Below are 21,069 nucleotides of genomic sequence, written 5' to 3' on the forward strand. Positions count from 1 at the left end.
ACGAAGACCAAGTAGGGCAAGGTGAATTAATAGCCTCAGTTGTTCAAAATGAGACAGAGCACCTAGGGATACAGATGAACCAAGAAGGGTTGAGGTCACCAAATTATGGCAGAATTAAAGGCAAAAGAGGCAGGAGATCCTTAAAGGAGCTCAGAGAAGCAGAGGGATTGTGCAGAGAACAGAGGAAGATAGATCAGTTATTGAAAGTTGGGAAGGGGAAGTACCTTCCCAAAGAAACATGAGGATCACAACATGGAATGCTAGGGGGCCTAAATGCCCCTAGTAAGAAAAGGTTACTAAAACATAATCTTAAAACCTTTGGCTCAGATATTATTCTACTTCATGAAACTAAGCTAAATAAAGCAGAAGGTATAAAGCTAAATAAGATGTTAGGCTATTGGGATTTCAGCTTTCAAGAATCAGAGGGAGCTGCAGGAGGTCTAGGTTTAATTTGGAACCCTAGGAAAGTAGCCAATCAATGTTTGATCTCTAGGACTAATTGGATGAGTGCAAACGTCCAGAGTCTTAAGTCTAATCTACAGTTAATTTTGATTAATATTTATAGTCCCATTAATATAGTAGGGAAAAGAGTAGTTTGGGATGAGATTAGTTCTTATCTTTCCCAATTTAGGGATAAAACTTGTTTGATAGGAGGTGACTTCAATACTATTCTAAATCTAGAAGAAAAGGTGGGTGGCATTCAACACCTCTCCCAAGCATCGTTAGATTTTAAAGTTTGGATGGACAAACATAACATGATCGATATTCCAACAGCTAATGGCATTTTTACATGGAATAATAGAAGAAAGGATTTTGCATACATAGCTGAGAAATTGGATAGGTTTTTTATGATAGGAAATATAGATGAGTATAACTTAAACTTCCAGTCCACCATTCTGCCTATCGCTGGGTCCGATCACTTTCCAGTTCGCTTTGAACTCAGTGAGCCTAAAAAACTTGTTAGAAACCCGTTTAAATGCGAAAAGATGTGGTTTCATGATCCTAACTTCATTAGAAACATTAAAGAATGGTGGTTGCTGGATAAATTTGAAGGTTCCAAGATGTTTGTGTTTGTCTCCAAGCTAAAAATGCTAAAAGAAAGGATTCTTAGATGGAATAAAGAACATTTTAATAATATTTTAAATACAAAATTGGAGATAGAAGATAAACTAAAAATATTGAACATAGAAATTATCAAAAATGGTATGAATATTGATAGCTTTATTCTAGAGAAAGAACTACTCGCAAGACAAGAAGACATTCTTTCCAAAGAAGAAATATTTTGGAGACAAAAATCGCGAGAAAAATGGTTAGCAGAAGGAGATTGGAATACAAAATTCTTCCATAAGTCCACTCTTTATAATAGATCAAGAAGTAAAATCACTAGTGTTAAAAATAGCTTGGGCATTCGAACGGAAAACTCAAAAGAAATTGTAGATACATTTGTATCTCATTTTCAGGAGATATTGAATAATTATGAAGGATCAAATGGAGAGGCACAAACTAAGATGCTTAGAATCATTCCTAAGTTAATATCCCCTGAAGAGAATAAGTCTTTAATTAAACCCATTACATTAGAAGAAGTGAGAGCGGTAGTTTTTGGTATGAATCCGAACAAATCACCAGGTCCAAATGGATTTTAGGCCTTCTTTTTTTAGAAATGTTGGGATATCATTGGGGAGGATCTATGGAAAGCCATAGAAGCCTCGAGAAATGGGGGAGCTTTACTAGCAGAGATCAATTTCTCCTTTATCACTCTGATCCCCGAAGAGGATGATCCTAAGGACCCAGGGGATTTCAGGCCTATCGCATTATGCAACACAATTTATAAGATTTTCTCTAAAATTCTTGCTAACAGACTTAAAGGAGTATTGCCAAAATTAATCTCTGAAGAGCAAACAGGATTTGTCCCGGGTAGATCTATCTTAGATGGCATCCTAACAATCCAAGAGACTATTCATTCAACATCAAAAAATAGAGAGGCATGCATGTTCATGAAACTGGACATTCAAAAAGCATATGATATGGTGGATTGGTGCTTTTTATGCAAGGTCCTCGAAACCTTTGGCTTCTCTCACCGATGGATAAACCTAGTTTTTAAATGTATCTCTACTCCCAAAATCTTTGTTCTCATCAATGGATTGCCTGAAGGATTCTTTGAAATATCTAGAGGTTTAAGACAAGGGGACCCACTATCCCCCTCCCTATTTATTATTATAGGGGAAACTTTTGGGAGAGCAATAGCTAAAGCATACCATAATCAAGAAATCTCGGGGGTCACTGTGGCACGCAATATGCCAAATATTACGCATCAACAATATGCAGATGATACAATTCTTCCTGGAATGAGTGCAGTTTCTGAAGCTCAGGGTTTCAAAGCCATCATTAAGTCTTATATGGATGCCTCAGGTCAAAAAGTGAATGTAAACAAATTAGAGATTTTTTTCTTGAATACTAAATCTGAGATGGAAGATAGGATCTGCAAAATTATGGGTTATAAAAAAGGTCAGTTTCCTTGCAAATATCTTGGAATTACCTTGGAGAAGGGTACAAAATCCAGTAAGATTTGGCATAACAAATTTGACAAGCTGGATGCGAGAATCAGAAGTTGGAAAGATAAATGGCTTTCAAAAGTAGGAAAGATTACAAAGATTAGTTCTGTCCTGACAGCCATTCCAACCTTCCCCCTTTCATGTCTCCCTTTATCTAAATGCTCACTCTCAAAATTTGAATCCAAACTCATAAACTTTCTGTGGAATAATTGTGAAGAGGATACAAAATTGACACTCATCAAATGGGAGAATATATGCAAACCCAAGGAGATGGGGGGGTTAGGGATTAAGAATCTACAATGGCAAAATGAAGCGTTGGGTGCAAAACTTATATGGCAATTGTATATAGAGAGAGAACATAAGTGGGCAAAGATATTATATTCCAAATACCTTAATTCGGATGATCCTTTGTCATTATTTAGAATGATTAATCTACCTAAAGGATTTGAAAGTTGAAATTTTATGTCTAGATGTCGTCCTCTTATTAGCAACTTTCTTACATGGGATGTGGGCCTGGGCGATAATGCGCTATTTTGGGAAGATTCCTAGGATGGACTTCCTCCGTTCACTGAGAGTCCCTTCCCTCAGGTTCTTAAAGATAAATTGGTGTCTTTATGGGGGGATAAATTTGGTAATTATAAGATAAATATTTCTTCAGAAGGCACCTATAAATGGGTTTGGAGATCTGTGGAAGGGTTGGGATTAGATGCCACATCTGCAAAAGCCTATGAAAAGATTTTGTCATATAGGAGTATTAAGCAAGCAGATAAAAAGGATGAACTCTTATGGGTCGCCTCAAATGATGGAAAGTATAGTGTGAAAAATGGATATAAGGCTATTATTCATTCCCAAAGATGGAGCAATATAGAAATTCCTCTCAATCTGTGCTGGGACTCAGCTTGTCTTCCCAAGGCAGGCTTCTTCTTATGGCTAGCACACCAAAACAGAGTCTTGATAGCTAACAGATTATCCAAAATTGGGGTTTTAGGTCCCTCTAGATGTGTACTTTGTAAACAAAACAACGAGGATGTGGATCACCTGTTATATAGATGTCCTTTTGCCTAAGACTATTGGGATTGGCTGAAATGTAAGTTAGGTTGGTCTACTCCTTTGTCAGAATCCTTCATAGATTTCCTTTTAGCATGGCCTACAGGTAGTAGTATAGGTATCTATAGTAAGCTTTGGAACTTAGGCCCATCTATAGTAGCTTGGGAAATATGGAAGGAGAGAAATCGATGCATCTTCCGAGAGGAGGAATTAAAAATGGAAGAATTTTTATTAAAGTTAGAGGCATGTATTGTGGAGGTGATGAATTCTCATCTCAAGAAATCCATGATAGAGGAAGGTTCCTTCTCAATTTGGGATGGCACTATGAAGAAGCATTGGACCAATCTGATTAATCCACCTCAGGTATATGTTAAAAAAACAAGGAGGACAGGGCTAAATGTAGATGGGCACCGCCCATGTATGGTTGGTACAAACTCAACTTTGACGGAGCTGCTAGAGGCAACCCAGGTGTGGCAGGTATAGGATGCATTATTAACGATGATAAAGGTAAGTGGATAGCAAAGAAAGCTATGCCCATCATGTCTACCTCAAATAACTTGGCTGAGTTAGAAGCTTTGGAGAAAGGTTTGCAGCTATGTAAATATTTAAGTTTAAAGAGGGTCATCATAGAAGGGGATTCTCAGATAATCCTAAATGCGGTTAGGAAGAGAGAGACACCCAATTGGGTTTTGAATTCAAGATTGAGAGAGGTACTAGAGATTTTAGATCATTTCGAGGAAACCCAAATTTGCCATATTTTTCGAGAAGGCAATCAGAAAGCGGATAGTTTAGCCAAAAAAGGGGCAGATGGGATAAATTTACAAATTTGTAATGAAGGATAATTTTCCATCCTAGGGAGAGTGTCCTTTTTCCCTTTCTTTTCTTTCAATCCGTCTTCTATTAAGTTGATATAGCTAGGGGATATTTACGTGTTTTAATTTTGGATCGGGCTAAGTTTGTCAAAAGTTTCCTTGATGTTAGAGGATAAAGTTTCTATTTTATGCAATTTGATTTTGTTTCCTTTATTCCTGTGTGGGTTATGTTTAGAGCTTATCTATGACATTGATAAGAAATTATTATTGTTTGTTGAGGTTCTTTTCTCAAATTTTCTTAGATTTGATTCAATACTAGATAGATATTTTATAAGATTTTATAAGCATTTATTATTAACTAGATTGATGGCAAGATAGTTAAACAGGGATGCAAGCTTTTGGTCACTTCACTTAAAACAAAAAGAGCACCAGAATCATTGCTAAGAGGAGTTGTCGGATTCATAGAGTACTGTGCATTAATCTCATTGTAAATAAATATTAAATGTAATATTTATCAGGATATTCTGACTGGGGTATGCCCCTTTGAATTTGTAATAATATAGGACTGAGGTCCTGGGCAAGACTGGAGGTTTTCTTCCCCCGTTCTTTCCTACCAGTGCCCGTTTGAACAGAGGAACGCTATTATAATTATTTTAATTTTTGTGAATATATCATAATGACCTTGGCCGTTTTACCAATCAAAAAAAAAAAACTATTATAAAAATAGTTATAATCTAAATCGTAAAAATATAAGTTAAATAATTTAAAAATATAATATTTATAATTAAACTATTTTTAAATTTCATAAAAAGACTCATCCAAATATTGCAAAATAAATACAATAAAAATTGATCTAATATTATCAATAAGTATTCTTTAAAACAAATTAATAAATAATTAATCATCAATCTGTAATTAAAATGCAAAAAGAATAATGTAATATATAGATAGAGATAATAGGAGATATAGGAAAAAAATAGAGATAAAGAGGAAAGAAGATATAAACAAGGAGGGGAAAAAAATTAAATTTAAAGTTAATTTTATTATTTTGAGTTTAAGAATACCCTATTTATTTGTTCACTACAAAGTTAAAAGTCAAAATCAATATGCAAAATGCCAACTATTAGGTGTTCATTGAAATCTCATGTCTTGAAAGTAGGAAATTATAACTGCCTTCCTCATGAATACTACAATATTAATAAAAAGTGAAAGATAAAGGTACTAGCTATAATGGAAGTGGATTTTACACGTAGTAATTTTCTTTCAAGATTTATAAAATATAATTTATAATACAATATATTTAATATTGATATTTTCACATTCTAGCTATAATGCAAGTGGATTTTACATGTAGTATTTTTCTTCTAAATAAAAAAGTAGTGGTTACAAATTCCATTTACAAAATTTCAATTTTGCTACATTGCTTCATTTGTACTTTCCCTCTTTTATTGTAATTAGTCTAATTTCTTGTATCAAAGATTAAAGTGTTTAAATTTTTTTATATTAATAATAATAACAAAAGTTTAAACTTTTAATTTTATATTCTTTAATGTCTCTTTTAGTGTGAAGATGACTTCTAATATGCATTCTATGTATAATTTTTTACCAAGAAGTACTTTCTATTTTAAACTTTTTCATCCATTTATAAATTTTTACCAAAAAGTATTTTCTATTTTGTAAATAGTAAATTCTTATTATGAACCTTAAAACTAAAATGAGCTGTGAACAAATTGTAAACAAGCATAACATGCAAACTCTAAGTGAATTCAAACTAGATTGTAAACTAAAGTGTTTGGTTTAGTTTCATAAATCCTAAATTTAAAGACTATTTATAATTTGCACAATCTTATGTACAGTCACTTCTTAAAAAATTGTAAATAACCAATGGTCTAGATGTAGTAGAGCTCTTGTTATTTTAATTCTTAATTAATCATCATTTATGATTAATTTTCAGCCTTCTCAATTAATTTTGCTTTTAGACATATCTTTAGTAAACTAGTTTTCTTTTTAGTTATATTTCTTTTATGGCATTTGTAAACTCTATTTATTCATATAATTTGTTAATGAAATAATAACATTTTATAAGCAATAGATATTGTCTTATTGATCTAGAAAATAATTATTGAGTAAAAGGAGCAATGGCTCTATTCTTCCACTCCAAATTTCTTTTGCAGTGGACTAACAAGCGTGAATACCACAATTCTCACATATGCAATCCTTTTATTAAAACCTAGCCTATTCAACTCATCCTACAAATATTCAGTGTGCTTCTAGATTTTGTAAAAATCAGACAAAGAGAGTCTTGTGATTTTGTACATTTCCTTTCTTTCTTCTCTCATGCCCTTGATAATAAAAGTTTTCTCCAATGTAGATAACTTTTGCAATCAATATCAACTATCTTGCATCACCCTCTAGTTCTACAGTGAAACTTTATTGTAAATTAGAACTAGCCCTTCATAAGGGAGTATGAAGATCCCATCATGAAATGGAGAGTTAGCTCAATACTGACCAAATCATACAAAGGCATAGGACTTTTGGTTTAAATCCGACAATTTCGAATTTCTACATGAACTCACGACATTGGAAACAAAGATACCTTAAAGAAATCAGGTACCATTTAATGGACATGCCCCTAACCCTCCTGTCCCATCATCCTCCTTACACCTTAAAAATTAAAATGTTTAAAACTAAAAGTGGTCTTCTTTAAATTGAATTGTTAAGGAGATCATACAATGAACCAATGGGGAATACCATCAAAGTCGATGCTTCACTTGGGACAAAAACAATAGCAAAAGAGATAAAAAGTTGACATTTCATTCAAGTTGAACAACAACAGGTGTAATTAATTACTAGTATCTTTGTCTATCAAAAAAACCAATTATTTGGTACATTTTATAATTATGTTTTAATTTTAGAATTTTAGGACAACCATGTGACTTTTCAAAAAAAAAAATTATTCATTTTGAATATGTGACAGATATTGTGTTATCAAAATGTGTGAATGAATTTATATTCCAAGTTCGGGTCCTCAGTGGGATTTTCCAATCATTGGTGCAATTCAATCTGCAACTTTGGAGCATGTATTGGTCATAGAATTCATAAATGTTGAGAAAGCATTGCACAATTTACTTGGTGAAGAATTCTTGGAAAATAAATCTGGGTCAACAGTTTATTCAGAGATTGTTTCTAAATTCCTCACCAATTGCATGGATCTTTTAGAAAATTGTGAAATTGTAAAGCAAATGACAAATGCATATAAGAAGCCATGCTTCAAACCTGTTGAAGACTATGATGCATACATTATAAAGATGAGTACTAGCCTCATAGGTGGCTTGTTCTCTCTTGAATCTTTGAGCTCTTGTGATGTTACGACTTGTGTCTATTATTACCTGAAAATTGTAATAAGCGGTAAGTATAAACCTCTCGTGGACCATGCATTACTTGCTCACCAAATTTATTTTTTTGAGGTTAGTGCATCAAGAATCTTAGATGTTTACAATGCAATGATACTTCTACAACTACATATTTCTCCTCCTGTAATTTCATCTTATGTAAGAACCATTTGCTCAACAAAAGTCCCACCTACTGGGGATGTCATATAACGTATTAGACATTCATCTATAGGGAATTGAAACAAATGAGCATATTATACATATATGTACATAGTAAAGAACATATGTAATGGATAAATGAAAATGTTTCGTAACCTTTGCAACAAAAATACATATAATTATTTTGTTTTGGATGCATTGTATTTATTTTCCTTTAGATTATCACAATGTATACGTCATAAACCAAATTAATTTGAAATTGAACCACAACTTGATACAATTTAGTTTAATATTAAGAGATCCATGGTTAGGAAAAAAGAAAAACAAACTAGGCATGTGAGTATTACCATAAAATTTCAAAATGAATATCAATAAAGTAATATGAGCCATATTTCTACTATATTTTTGTTTATAAGTTAATATTATTTAGTACATATTCCTTTTCATTTTCACATATTGTATAATGCATTCCATAATTGAATACTTTATATAAAATTGCTTATTGTTTATATTTTGTACAATTTTTGGTTCAGTAATCTTTATCAAAATAAATATAATAGATTTGCAAGGAGTCATTTTGTGAAGTATGTAATTAATTGTTGTCCTCTATTTATTTTTCAAGTGCAGAGATTGTGAAAGAGAAACTGAGGGTTGTGAAATTGAAATAATGTCTCAAAAACAATTGATAATTGACTAATATGTTTTCATCCTTTTCTGCTCACAAAATAACACAACTCTTGCTAAAAACTTATAATCTAGATTGTTTTAAAAATTAGAACTTAATAAATGAATAAATAAAAAGTGATAAGGAGATTTTTTTTTTTTTTTTTAGCAAGTTGAAAACTCTATTGTCACATGTCATTGAATTCAAATGCATTTATAGTTCGTGGTTTCTCAGATGTTTGCAATGTATTGATATTCCTCCAAATGCATACGTGTCCCATTCTAGTTTCATAATATGTACCCATGACATTCTTGAGCACAATGCACTCTACTACTAAACATATGTAAAGAGTAACAATGCGCAAACTCCTCCTACATCATCTTAGTCTTTATTGTACAAATCTTAAATTTTTGTGCCAACTATTTATACAAACCTGCACATTAATTAGATACATATTACTTTCCCACAAAGAATATCTTTAGAAAAATGGATAACATTGAAGTTAAGTTATATCTTATAATTTAATTATTCACAGCAAAAACTCATAAATGTTGCTCGTTGCCAATAGGTTTTCCTCTCTCCACATTGCATGAATATGAATACTCTAAATGCATCTACTATAACATACCCTCCAACAGATGAATTCTCTGAAATTTCACAATCTAGTGTCCTTGAAAAAATCCTACGGCTTCCAAGTGAATGCCAAAGAAAGATATTGGAAAGCTATTTTTATGACAACCATGTTGCAATGTTTTGATATGATGAATGAGAAAACATTGAGCTGATACAAGAGACCAATGAAATTCATGTTCTATCTCCATTCATGACAAATGGAGAATTAATTTACCTAAAATATCTACTATGGGAATATGGGAAGCTTATATAATAATTCGTTGTCAAGATATTTTAGTCCATCTCCCTCATGAAAATTGTACTGCAAAAGAATTGACTGCCATTTTCAATCCAACATTGAAAACATTATTTTGTCAGCTATCACCATTTAGGGCAACTAACGAAAGTGACACACTTATATGCATAATAAACCTTCTCAAATCATATCTAACTCTTTCACTTTAATGGATTATGATATATGATAATATAGAGCTTGTAGGAAAATGATATGATGATGATACGAGCCCTAGCAACTAAAACCAAGCACCATTACTCATACCATTATTTGTTTGAATTTACAAATAGTGACATGTCACCTGGCATTCATCTTGTAGCAGATATTGGAAGATGACACATCCTAAATGGATGAAATAATTTGATGCAGAGCATCTTGCATGGGAAAATTATTGAAATTTTTTTTTGGAAAAAATAAAATAAAATAAAAATATGGAGGAGAGAGAAAGTGATGAAAATTAAAGGAGAAATAATAAAAAAATAAAAAAGGAAAAAGGAGAAAAGAAAGGAAAAGAGTATTTCTATTTTCGAGGTGCATAGGTAGCATAATAAAACAAAAAAAAAAAAAAAATGGTTGTCATTCCATTTATTGAGGTGTGTGGGTAGAATTCTAGAAAGTTATGAATATTGTAGAAAGTTGTGGATATTGTAGAAGGTTATGGAAGTTGTAGAAGGTTGTGGAGGAATTCTGGAAGGTTGTGGATAAGTCATGTATTGGGTGGTAAGTGCCTATTTAAGCAAAGCATATGAGCATTTCTAATCAAGCTCAAGGAGTAGCTTGAGGAGTAGAAGCTTGAGAAGTGGAAGCTTGAGAAGGAGAAGCTCAGGAAGTAGAAGTTGTGGAAGGTGAAGCTTGGAAAGCTTGGAAGGGCTTCAAGGTGTGAGAGAGAAGGAGGAAGTGAAGAGTGAGTTTTCTTGAGACTGTGGACAGAGCGCCGAATGTGAGGCAGTTTACACTTCGATCTTGGATAAGTTGGAGAAGAGCTAGTGGCTGTGGTTTAGAAACAAGGAGGTTGCTTGGTGGCTTGCGAGCACAAGTTGAGATCTTAGGGGTTTCTACCAGAGTGTGGATCTGGACTAGCCTGGGCTTGGATTGGATCTTGAGAGATCTTGTAGAAATGTTAATGTAATTGGTATTGGATTTTCAAGTTTAATAAAATTTCTTGGGAAGCATTTTATCTCTCTTCATGTTGTTGCATTCTTGGTTATGAGTTGGTAAGGGTGGTGTGGCCCTTCGTCAAGTGGTATCAGAGCGTACCGTCGTCAGTGGTATCAAAGCGGACCTTCATCAAGTGGTATCAGAGCATACCTACATCAGTGGTATCAGAGCAGGAGTTCCTGAGTGTACAAGCAAATCGCCAAAGTGTGAGGCAGTTTGTACCAGGACCTTGGTTGGGTGAAGTTTATTAGAGCAGGAGTTCCTGAGTGTACAAGCAAATCGTTGAAGAGTGAGGCAGTTTGTACCAGGACCTTGGTTAGGTGGAGTTTATTAGAGTGGGAGTTTCTGAGCGTGTAAACAGATCGCCGAAGCTGAGGTAGTTTGCACTAGAATCTTGGGAGGACATGCATATTGATTGATTGATGTGGAGATGGAAGATTGAACTTGTTGAGGCATGATTGTAGAGAGTTTGTGGATTGCAAATCCATTGTCCTAGACTTGTGATGTGGTTCCTGATTGTTCGTGCAAGGTGGCAGGTTGTGATCTGACTTGTAAACAATTCGAGGTTGTCACAAGGAGCGTGGGAAGGATTTGTTGCATAGAGTTTACAAAGATCTTGGGAGATGGCTCCAAGAGGATTGGACCCTAAGATGATTGCGAAAATCCACGATATAGTGGAGAGGAATTTTTCTAAGATGTTTTCTCGGTTGGATGCTAGATTGGCTGATCAAGCTAATAAGGTCAAGGTGGAAGAGGTTGGTTTTGCTGATCAGTTTGTGGAGCCTAATGCAGAACCTGCAGAGCAACTAGAGGTTGTTGGTGAAGATATTCCTAACCTTGTTGATATTGGGATGGAGATTGGTTCTCATGATCAGTTGGTTGAGTTTGACATGGAGATTGTGGAGCACTCAGTCGTGGATGATCCAGTTGTTGGTGGTGACTTGTATCTTGCAGAGCATCTTGTTGTGAGCAATGAGGTTGTTGGTTTGGCATGTATTGACGGTGATCTACATGTTGGTGTTGATATGGAGTTTGTTGTTGTTGATGCGGGGTTTGTTGTTGCTGGTGTGGATTCATTAGTTGTTGATGTGAATAAAATTTTATTGATGAAGAATTATGTTCAGTTTGTTCTTGGGAGTGAGCATGCTAATTGGATGGTTGAGATTCTGGTGTTTGATAGAGTAATGTAGATGTGGAAGATTTGCATGGTGGTTTTCTTGTCCCCGTTGAGGTGGAAACCTTTGGTGAAGATGAAGATGGTCATAGATATTTCTTTTGTCGAGTCAAAGTGTGGGACACGCTTTTCTATCTACTGGGGGAGTCTGATGCAGGAGCATCTTGCATGGGAAAATTATTGAAAAAAAAAAAAAAAATTTGAAAAAAAAAAATTGGGAAAAAAAAAAATCAGGAGGAGAGAGAAAGTGACGAAAATTAAAGGAGAAATAATAAAAAAATAAAAAACGAAAAAGGAGAAAAAAAGGAAAAGAGTATTTCTATTTTCGAGGTGCATAGGTAGCATAATAAAACAAAATAAAAAAAATAAATGGTTGTCATTCCATTTATCGAGGTGTGTGGGTAGAATTCTAGAAAGTTATGAATATTGTAGAAAGTTGTGGATATTACATAGAAGGTTATGGAAGTTGTAGAAGGTTGTGGAGGAATTCTAGAAGGTTGTGAATAAGTCATGTATTGGGTGGTAAGTGCCTATTTAAGCAAGGCATATGAGCATTTCTAATCAAGCTCAAGGAGTAGCTTGAGGAGTAGAAGCTTGAGAAGTGGAAGCTTGAGAAGGAGAAGCTCGGGAAGTAGAAGTTGTGGAAGGTGAAGCTTGGAAAGCTTGGAAGGGCTTCAAGGTGTCAGAGAGAATGAGGAAGTGAAGAGTGAGTTTTCTTGAGACTGTGGACAGAGCGCCGAATGTGAGGCAGTTTACACTTCGATCTTGGATAAGTTGGAGAAGAGCTAGTGGCTGCGGTTTAGAAACAAGGAGGTTGCTTGGTGGCTTGCGAGCATAAGTTGAGATCTTAGGGGTTTCTACCAGAGTGTGGATTTGGACTAGCTTGGGCTTGGATTGGATCTTGAGAGATCTTGTAGAAATGTTAATGTAATTGGTATTGGATTTTCAAGTTTAATAAAATTTCTTGGGAAGCATTTTATCTCTCTTCATGTTGTTGCATTCTTGGTTATGAGTTGGTAAGGGTGGTGTGGCCCTTCGTCAAGTGGTATCAGAGCGTACTGTCGTCAGTGGTATCAGAGCGGACCTTCATCAAGTGGTATTAGAGCATACCTACATCATAATTGTCACATCATGACAATTGCCACAAGCAAATACTTATGATGTATAAAATTAGCCTCCATTTTTCAAAAGTTGAAAAATTTAAAACAATATGTATCTACTCATTTGCATCTCAATAATGTGTGCATATCTAAGTTTACCATACTATATCTTTTACTACTACGAACTAGTAGCAATTTCATTAATTGCATTTGACATGGAAGACTAATAATTTCCTCAGTTTGGAAGGTTGTGATATTTTTTCAATACATAAATTTCTTCATTAGAAATCTAACAGTTTATGAATAATGCACTATTAGTTCTATTACGAAGCTATGATGAGTAGTTCGAAATAATGAATGCATTGAAAAGGTGAATGCTAATAGTTCAACTTGTGATGGATTTGATTGCAATTTTCTAATTTAAGATAGTGGCAACAATGTCTTGTTATAATTAAAGAAGAAGCATGCAAAGTTCCCTTGTAGACATAGTCATAATATTGTCCACGCCTACTCATGCATATTACTATGAATAAATTATCATTTATTTATTTCAACTTTTGTGAATTAAGAATTTTATTTTAAACAAGTCTTTCAAATTCTTCCCTTATTGAACCACATGGAGAATTTGAAGAGTAAGATGTAGGACTGAATATATAAAATAAATTTGTTCATCCATTTCACATTGAGCCATAATCTGCTTTTCAGTGGCAAGTTGAAGTGAATATATTCATGTGGCAGGGTTGACACATTTGAGGGACATTAATATACTATGTTAGAGTATAGTGTGGTGCTGAAATGCACTCATACACTAAATTCATTCATTTAATGTACCACTTTTTCCAAATTAGCAAAGTGTAAAAATAAAAAAGGATTTTTTAATGAGTTTATACATTTACTTTTTAATTTAAAAAAAAAAATGAATTAGAAGTTGGAGTGCTCAAATCAATTTCAATTTTATAGTTTTCAATGATTTGTTGGTTTTTAATCTTTTGATATAAATAAAGTTATAAGTAGCATTTATGATATGGTAGTACATTTGGTATAAATAGTACCTACATGTTCTTTATTGTGAAAATTTGTATTTTTTGTTTGAGAAAATTGATTTTCTCCTTGCAAAAATTAGAATAAGCCAATCAAATAAAAGATAAATCAGAATTATATAAATATGTAAAATACAAACATTAGAAATTACATTTATTAACTAAAAATTCTATTGTTTGATTGGTAGTTTAAATTGAAAAATGGTAGTTTAAATTGAAAAATGGAATTGAATGATACCAATATCCTTGCCTTTGGCACGAACTAAAAATTAGAGATTATCCATTTAGTAAAGTGTTTAAAAAAAATTGAAGAAAGAAAACGTTGAATCGAAGTCCATAAATGTTATTACTTTCTGTAATGTAAGCCAGAGTAGGGCTGAAGTTTTTGGAAAAGACGGTGCAGTGAAATCATTGTGAAGGGTTTCTTGCCGCCTATTTGTATATATCTGGGAAGTTGGTATTTGGCATTGTGCTTTAAATCAATTTGCACCGATCAAGTGCAGGGTTTTGAAAAAAATGCGGCTGCTTCTGCTGCACCTCAGAAATAATGGAATAAGAAATACAATATTGCCTTTACGAAGTGTGCGCCAGGTTCGTTAGCTACTTTTCTTTTCCGTTCATTTTAACATTTAATTTGAAACCTGAATACAATTCACTCGAAACACAAATACAAGCTTTCGTTGGGATTCCACGGACGCCAATAAGATGCACATCGTCTTACTGTACAATCCATAGTCCTCGGATGTAGTTTTCGTAAAGCCTTGCTGTCTGATATGATCTGGATAAAATCCCCTGGCATCTGATAGGGTTTTAAGCTTTATTAGAGAGTAGTTTGATCACCTTCTTTGGGTTTTCTTCTGATTTCCTTTTTGGTTTTGATATTAGTTGAATACTGTTTTTAGTTTAAATGCCACTGAAACGCGGTATTACTTTTCGTTAATCTCTTCGGGCCAAACTTTAATTTCAAATGAGGCGCTCGCGCCCTGTGGGCTCTGAGCTTGGCACAGATTAGCCTTAATCCTCAAAACACAGCTTGGGAATCAAATTGTATAAACATTTAATTTGGTTTGTAAACCGATTTACATGAGATCAAACCTCTTGCATACTTAAAACCTTCAAAAGATCTTTACATTTTTATTTTCTCCCTTAATGCTAATGATTGGTGATGTGCTAAGCTTAATAAATTTACCTTGGGCTTTGGACAGTGGGAAGAATCTTTCTATGAATAGTTGAATGATTACACGTGGCACATAGCAAAATGTTAATGATTGATAGTGCCCTAATCTCAAGGGGCTTTAGACCTGGTAGGGTGCCTCTTCTTTTTAAGATATAAATTGTAGTACTCCTTGGTAATCATATAAATATGTCTGTTTAACATTAGACCTATAACATCTATTAGCTTGGATACCATGTCAAGAGGGATTTTTCTTACGTCTAACTTTACCTTCTATCTGCAATTGGCCTTGTAGAAGGCCCACTTTATTGGCAGAGCCTGAACCTGGGTTAGCATCGCAGTAATTTGCTTTACTTTTTTCAAGAAGATCACTTTGTCTTTTCCTATCATCATGTTTCAAAAACATCTCAAATTTTATCCCTAATCTTGATTCTAGTCCAAATGGTAAAGTAGCAAAATACCCATTTTAAGAGGACAAGCAACAAAGTATTATGCACAAGTGCTTGGGTATATGTAATAATGACTTAGGAACTTCCAATGAAAGTAATCTTTGGTACCAAGATATGAGGGGTAATAGGTGTGGAAGGATCAGTTTTGCTCTATAAGTGTGGGTTCTATTCAAAGGCTTTCTTATGTATCTTGTAGTAGGCATAGGGATATTTGGAGATAGGGGTTGGATTCGGCAGTACATTGGACTTAATCTACCCTTGTGTTGCCATATAGCACTTGGATATAGGAAGTTGTGTGTGTTGTGTAGCTATAGTAAATATGTGACATGCCTTCATGCTCTAAAAAGCTCTAACCTAATATTTATTTAATGTGGTTTTAAATGCAACTTTCTTGTGCTTAATTTATGTACTCTTTTTTTTCATAGTTTTCTAATTGTAAATATGATGCAATTAGTAAAAATCTCTATTTAGTAGTTGTAGAAGAAAAAGATATATGCTTCTAAGCATCTTATCATATAAAACTCAGTGTTCGACGATGACATGTCCTTCCCCCCAACTGCTTGGTAAAGGTTAGCATTTATGGGATTGAGGAACATTGTTCCCAAGTTCCTAGTTGTGCCATCAGTTAGCCGCCAATTACCCCCTGATTCCCAAATTCCCTAGGGATGATTAGAGGCCTCCCTTCACTACATTTTGCCATTTTGTACTTGTTTTGATATCATGCTACTCTATTTGGTATTTTTCTTCTCAATAGTCTTATACATCTTTCATAACATACATTTAAGTAGCATATGTAAAGTATATAGTATGTACAACCCTCTTCTACCCCCCTCTTGCTGCTGTCCTCCTGTTGTCCCCAAATTGAGGCCCCTTTGACAACCTATCCCCCTATCTCAGACGATAGTGTACCTATGATAAAATTGATTACCACTTTTCACCTACTCATGCCATTCAAGATACTGTCTTTTCTTTGCCTATTACTTTGGTCTATGATAAATAAATAATGACTTATGTGTTTGATGAAGCAAAGGATTTGTATGAATTATGGTGCCCATGCTTTATGTGTTGTATATGACATGAATATTCATAGACAAAGGCAATGATCTCAACTGTTGCAATTGAGGGATTGGCATTGAACATAATTTACCTGAATCAAGCCTTGTTTAATCCTCAAGGTTTACTTTTGATTTAGAATTTGGATGAATTTAAAGCACTAGGAAAAATATAAAACTTTGAGACATGGAATTGTATGAAAGCTAAATGGAACTTTGGTTCGCATGCCTCTTACCTTGGTTTGGACAAGGTTCCAACTGGTTCCTTGTTCGGGTCTGGTTTGCCTGTGTGTTCAGACAAGGTTCGATATCATGCAACCAGTTCATCCTGGCCGAACCTAGGTCGAACCAGGGTCAAACCAAGGCAGACCTAGGCAAAGCAACTGCTAACCAGTTACATTTTTACATTTCCACTGAGAAACATTCTATAATTTAGGGAAGTAAACAATTATTACAAAATTTGAATAAAATCTTTAACATTACAAAACTAAATTTGCTGAAGTTTAAACATTTATTACATCAAATAAAACTAGCCCTCAAGATTTCTTCCAGTGAATTTTTAATTTCCAATTACTGATAATAGCGAATGTCTGATTAATTGCAGGATCTCTATAGTGATAAATTATATTATAAACATTAAACAATATATCCAATAGGTAAAGGGAGTTGCAAGTTACTTTTTAAACTTTTTTCAAGTAGGATGTTATTTACAAACAAACAAGCTTTCTGTACAGTGAAAAATTAATAAGCATTTGAGAACTTGGAAAGTGAGAATGTTGTTGGTGCAGTTGATCCCATTGGTATTGCCATGGTTTGTGAATCAACAAAAGCCTTTGAAGAAGAAGAAGAAGAAGAAGAAGAAAAAGAAGATAATCCATTAGATAATTGAAATTTAGTATAAAGTTCCAATTGTTGAAAGTTAAAAAATGATTCTTGAACTCAATATTATCATTTTAATATTTTGATGTTGATATGATGCTATGATTACAATTTTATGGTGTTTTAATGATACTTTGACATTCTAATCTTAATTCATGCATCTAGGCTGTATACATAAATTCATACATTATTTTTAATGTATTCAAATTTCATACTAGCAGACCCATACCTCATTCCAAGATTTTGCTGGACTGAAAAATCTGTTCTTCGAACCTGAACTTGAACTAACAACTTAGCCTTTTTTGGTTGTATGAAAGAACATCAAATTATGTTCTTTTGGTATGGAAATCTTTTAACATACACTAGTTTTCGATTATGAACACTATTTGAAAGCCACAACTGAGTGTGTACTTCCGTGCTCAATCAATGTCTAAATTATTGATGCTTGCTGTTTAATGTTGAAACGAGAGTTGTTTATATTTTTACTTTATAATTGATCAATCAAACATCATATACAGAATACGTTAAATAATGCTTCAATCCTTTTTGGAGTTTTGAAATATTGGAAGAAGTTTGAAGCCAATAGAGAACTAGAGGCTTAAAATAAATGAAGGATAACAAGCTAAAATGTGGTATATTGTCCAAACCTTCCTTGATGCAAGAGCGTTTAGCTTCTAGGTCATTTTGTATTGACCAAAAAATAATTTGGTTTGTTTAATCTTAATTTTGGTTTCTTTGGGTAGTTTGCAGGCATCTCACATCATCAAGTCATTCACAGGTATAGAATTGCAAATTTTGAAAGATAGCTGGAATGTGGGTCAAAACACAAAGGGTTCAAAAATTACTTTTTCTGGGATTTTGAATTAATTTTTAATGTGTTATTTGTTATAGGAAAATTCTAATTCATATGTATTTCGGAAGAGGAAGATGGGAATTCCTATCGTTCAAGGTTTTAGAGCAACTAGAAGATGTTTGCTCATATAAAGATGACACTGAAAAGTGGTCTGTCAACATTTTTCTATGCACTCTGGCATATTTAATAATAAACTGTTGGATTTATGAAAACTATTGGCTTACCAATTTTAATTATTAAACAACAACTTAAAATGATTTGATAAAATCAATCACCAAACATAAGAAGAGTTAAAAATTAATTATTTTCAAGTATTGGAGGCCTATGCTGGAGAAAACTGAAAAGCTGAGCTTCTTGAAGGGAAGACAAAACATCAAGAAAGAAAATGAAGAGTTAGATGCCTTTTTGGGGATCAATTTAAATACATACAACAACATGGAGAATGATAAAAGGAGGGAGAAGATATAGATTGAAGGACGAGGAAGCTGCATAGAGTTGGAGAAGAAAATGGAGAGAAGGATGGATAGTGAAAGGTCATGAAAGGCCATTTGCATATTTTTGTAATATGTTTCACAAATTCAGTTGTTACAACTTTGGATATTTTGTGATGAGTAGAGTGTCTCTCTGCATTAATTTGACAATCTTAAAATCTACTACTTGTAGCCTATCTTCGACTTTTTACACTTTCCCTTTGTCATGTCTTCTTCTTGTTGAATTGACTTTGTTTACTATCATATTTGATAAAATGAATAATTGAAATAGCGAGCAAAATTAGTAGTAAATAACAAAGAGAGGAGTAAAAATATGCCTTTCTTTGTACATTAAGTACCTATAGAAGTAGGCCAAAGATGGTTAGCCAAGGATCAAACTTTATTCGAGTACTTTTTTATGATACAAAATTTATTTAAAGGGTTTGCAATTGCTAAGAGGAACATAATTGTTAATTACTTGACTCACAGAGTCACTTTATTGGATAAACTATATTTTCAAAACAAAATAATAGGCATTGTACACTATGTACACTATTGTCCTTAAAAAAGTCATTATTGAAAAGGAAAGCAAATAAGCATCAAGCAAAGTTGCTGAAGACTTTCTAAATTAATGAGAACATTGTAGACATAGACTTGTAGGAAAACTTGGAAGCATAGTTTGCAAACTTGAACATAAAGAGTGGTTGGCAATTCAAATGATTTTGGGGACAACACCCCTCAACAATTTTACCCCTAACAATTTTCATGATTTTTAAAGGCGATAAAATGCTTGTAAACTCCAAAACCAATGTTTTTGAAGTGTTTAATCAATGCACGCACCATTTGAACAATGCTTATAACAATCAACCAAGGGAACCCATTTGATTGCACATTAAAAGTTGAGAATGTTGTAGCTAATTGATCACCAAGCCTAAATATTTTTGTAAAGAATTTAGAAGTATTTTGTTCATTAAAATAGTGTTTGGTATTCTGTTATTTTGTTCAGAGATAAGCTCGGACCTAGGATCGCCCTAGGCCTTATCCTTCAGTGCTGGATTTCTTTGTACAGAGAAAAGATTGTTAGTCCTTCTCTTGTTAGTTGTTGTTCCCTTTCTTTTCTTTTGTTTCCGCTCTTTTTCTTGGACACTGTTTGGTGCTCCTGCTGGGTTAGTTTTCTCCCTCGTATCTTTCAGTCCCTTAGACCCTTTGTTGGTCTCTTGTCAGACATTAATATCATTATCTTATCTTGTCTTATCTATTCTCAGATTGCATTTTTATCTAGGTCACCACTATGTATGACAAATTCTTAGTTGTTGCCAAAGTCATTGTTGAAGAACCTTTTATAATGCTTGCAATCAAACCTTTGAGAACAACCCAATTTTGTTTGAGGCAAAATCGCATTCTAATAGGTTGTATAACACTTGATGAAGTTACAACCTAATAGGGGGGAAGGTTAGTTCAGGTTGTATGGTGAAGATTGTTGATGTATTTGTTGAAGTTGTAGCTGTGATAGAGGCTCTTATATTTCTGATGAGATGTTGCTCGATCTCATCCTCTTTTGTCTTTGTTGTGATCAAGCTCCATCAATTCACCGTTCTATTTTCTTGGCACATTGCTCTTTCTTCTATCCTTTCGTCGTCATGTGTTTGTTGACCTGGAGTCTTCGTGCCTATATGATTTCCATGTCAAACCAGTAGCTGCTCATTTTAAATGTTCATGTCATTGTTTTCTTATCCATGTCAACAATGTTTATGGCATCATCGTTCCTTCTCAATGTTTGCATATCCTTCTAATGCTTGCCAATTGAGCTATTGTTGAGATGCTTTGCCTTCAACATTTTTGTTGTGTTGATTCATGATGTTAAGTTATTCCTTGGCACTAATAACAATTTTTGTATTAGCATGCATAAATTTATGCATGTAGGTGGTATCGAGATTTTTGGTAGTAAGATTTATCTCTATTGATGCCACGAGTATTGCGTTGGCTGTAGAGGTAATATTTGAAAGAGAGAATATGCGTTGGCTGTAGAGGTAATATTTGAAACAGAGAATATCTTTTGTGTTTTCGTATGTATATTTTTTGTGCATGTTGAAGTCTTTTGCACGTGTGAGGTATTTTTGTATGGCATCAAAAACATTGTGTAGAAGTTTTGATTATCAGGGTTCATCTATATTCATCGTGTATATG

General features: G+C 33.7%; 1 protein-coding gene across 1 annotated transcript in view; it reads left to right on the forward strand.

Annotated features, from left to right (window-relative positions):
* Positions 1-14,372: 14,372 nt before the first annotated feature.
* The window catches only part of LOC149554441 (MICOS complex subunit), a 91,701-nt gene continuing 85,004 nt past the window's right edge, over positions 14,373-21,069 (forward strand). The window contains exon 1 of the mRNA XM_089828493.1: positions 14,373-14,596. Within this exon, the coding sequence (XP_089684619.1) occupies positions 14,522-14,596 (75 nt within the window). The 5' untranslated portion in view covers positions 14,373-14,521. The remainder of the gene's footprint in view (positions 14,597-21,069) is intronic.

This window comes from Cupressus sempervirens, chromosome 5 (assembly GCF_028749045.1).
Source record: "Cupressus sempervirens isolate cs-2001-9-10 chromosome 5, ASM2874904v1, whole genome shotgun sequence".
In the NCBI taxonomy this organism is placed as follows: Eukaryota; Viridiplantae; Streptophyta; class Pinopsida; order Cupressales; family Cupressaceae; genus Cupressus; species Cupressus sempervirens.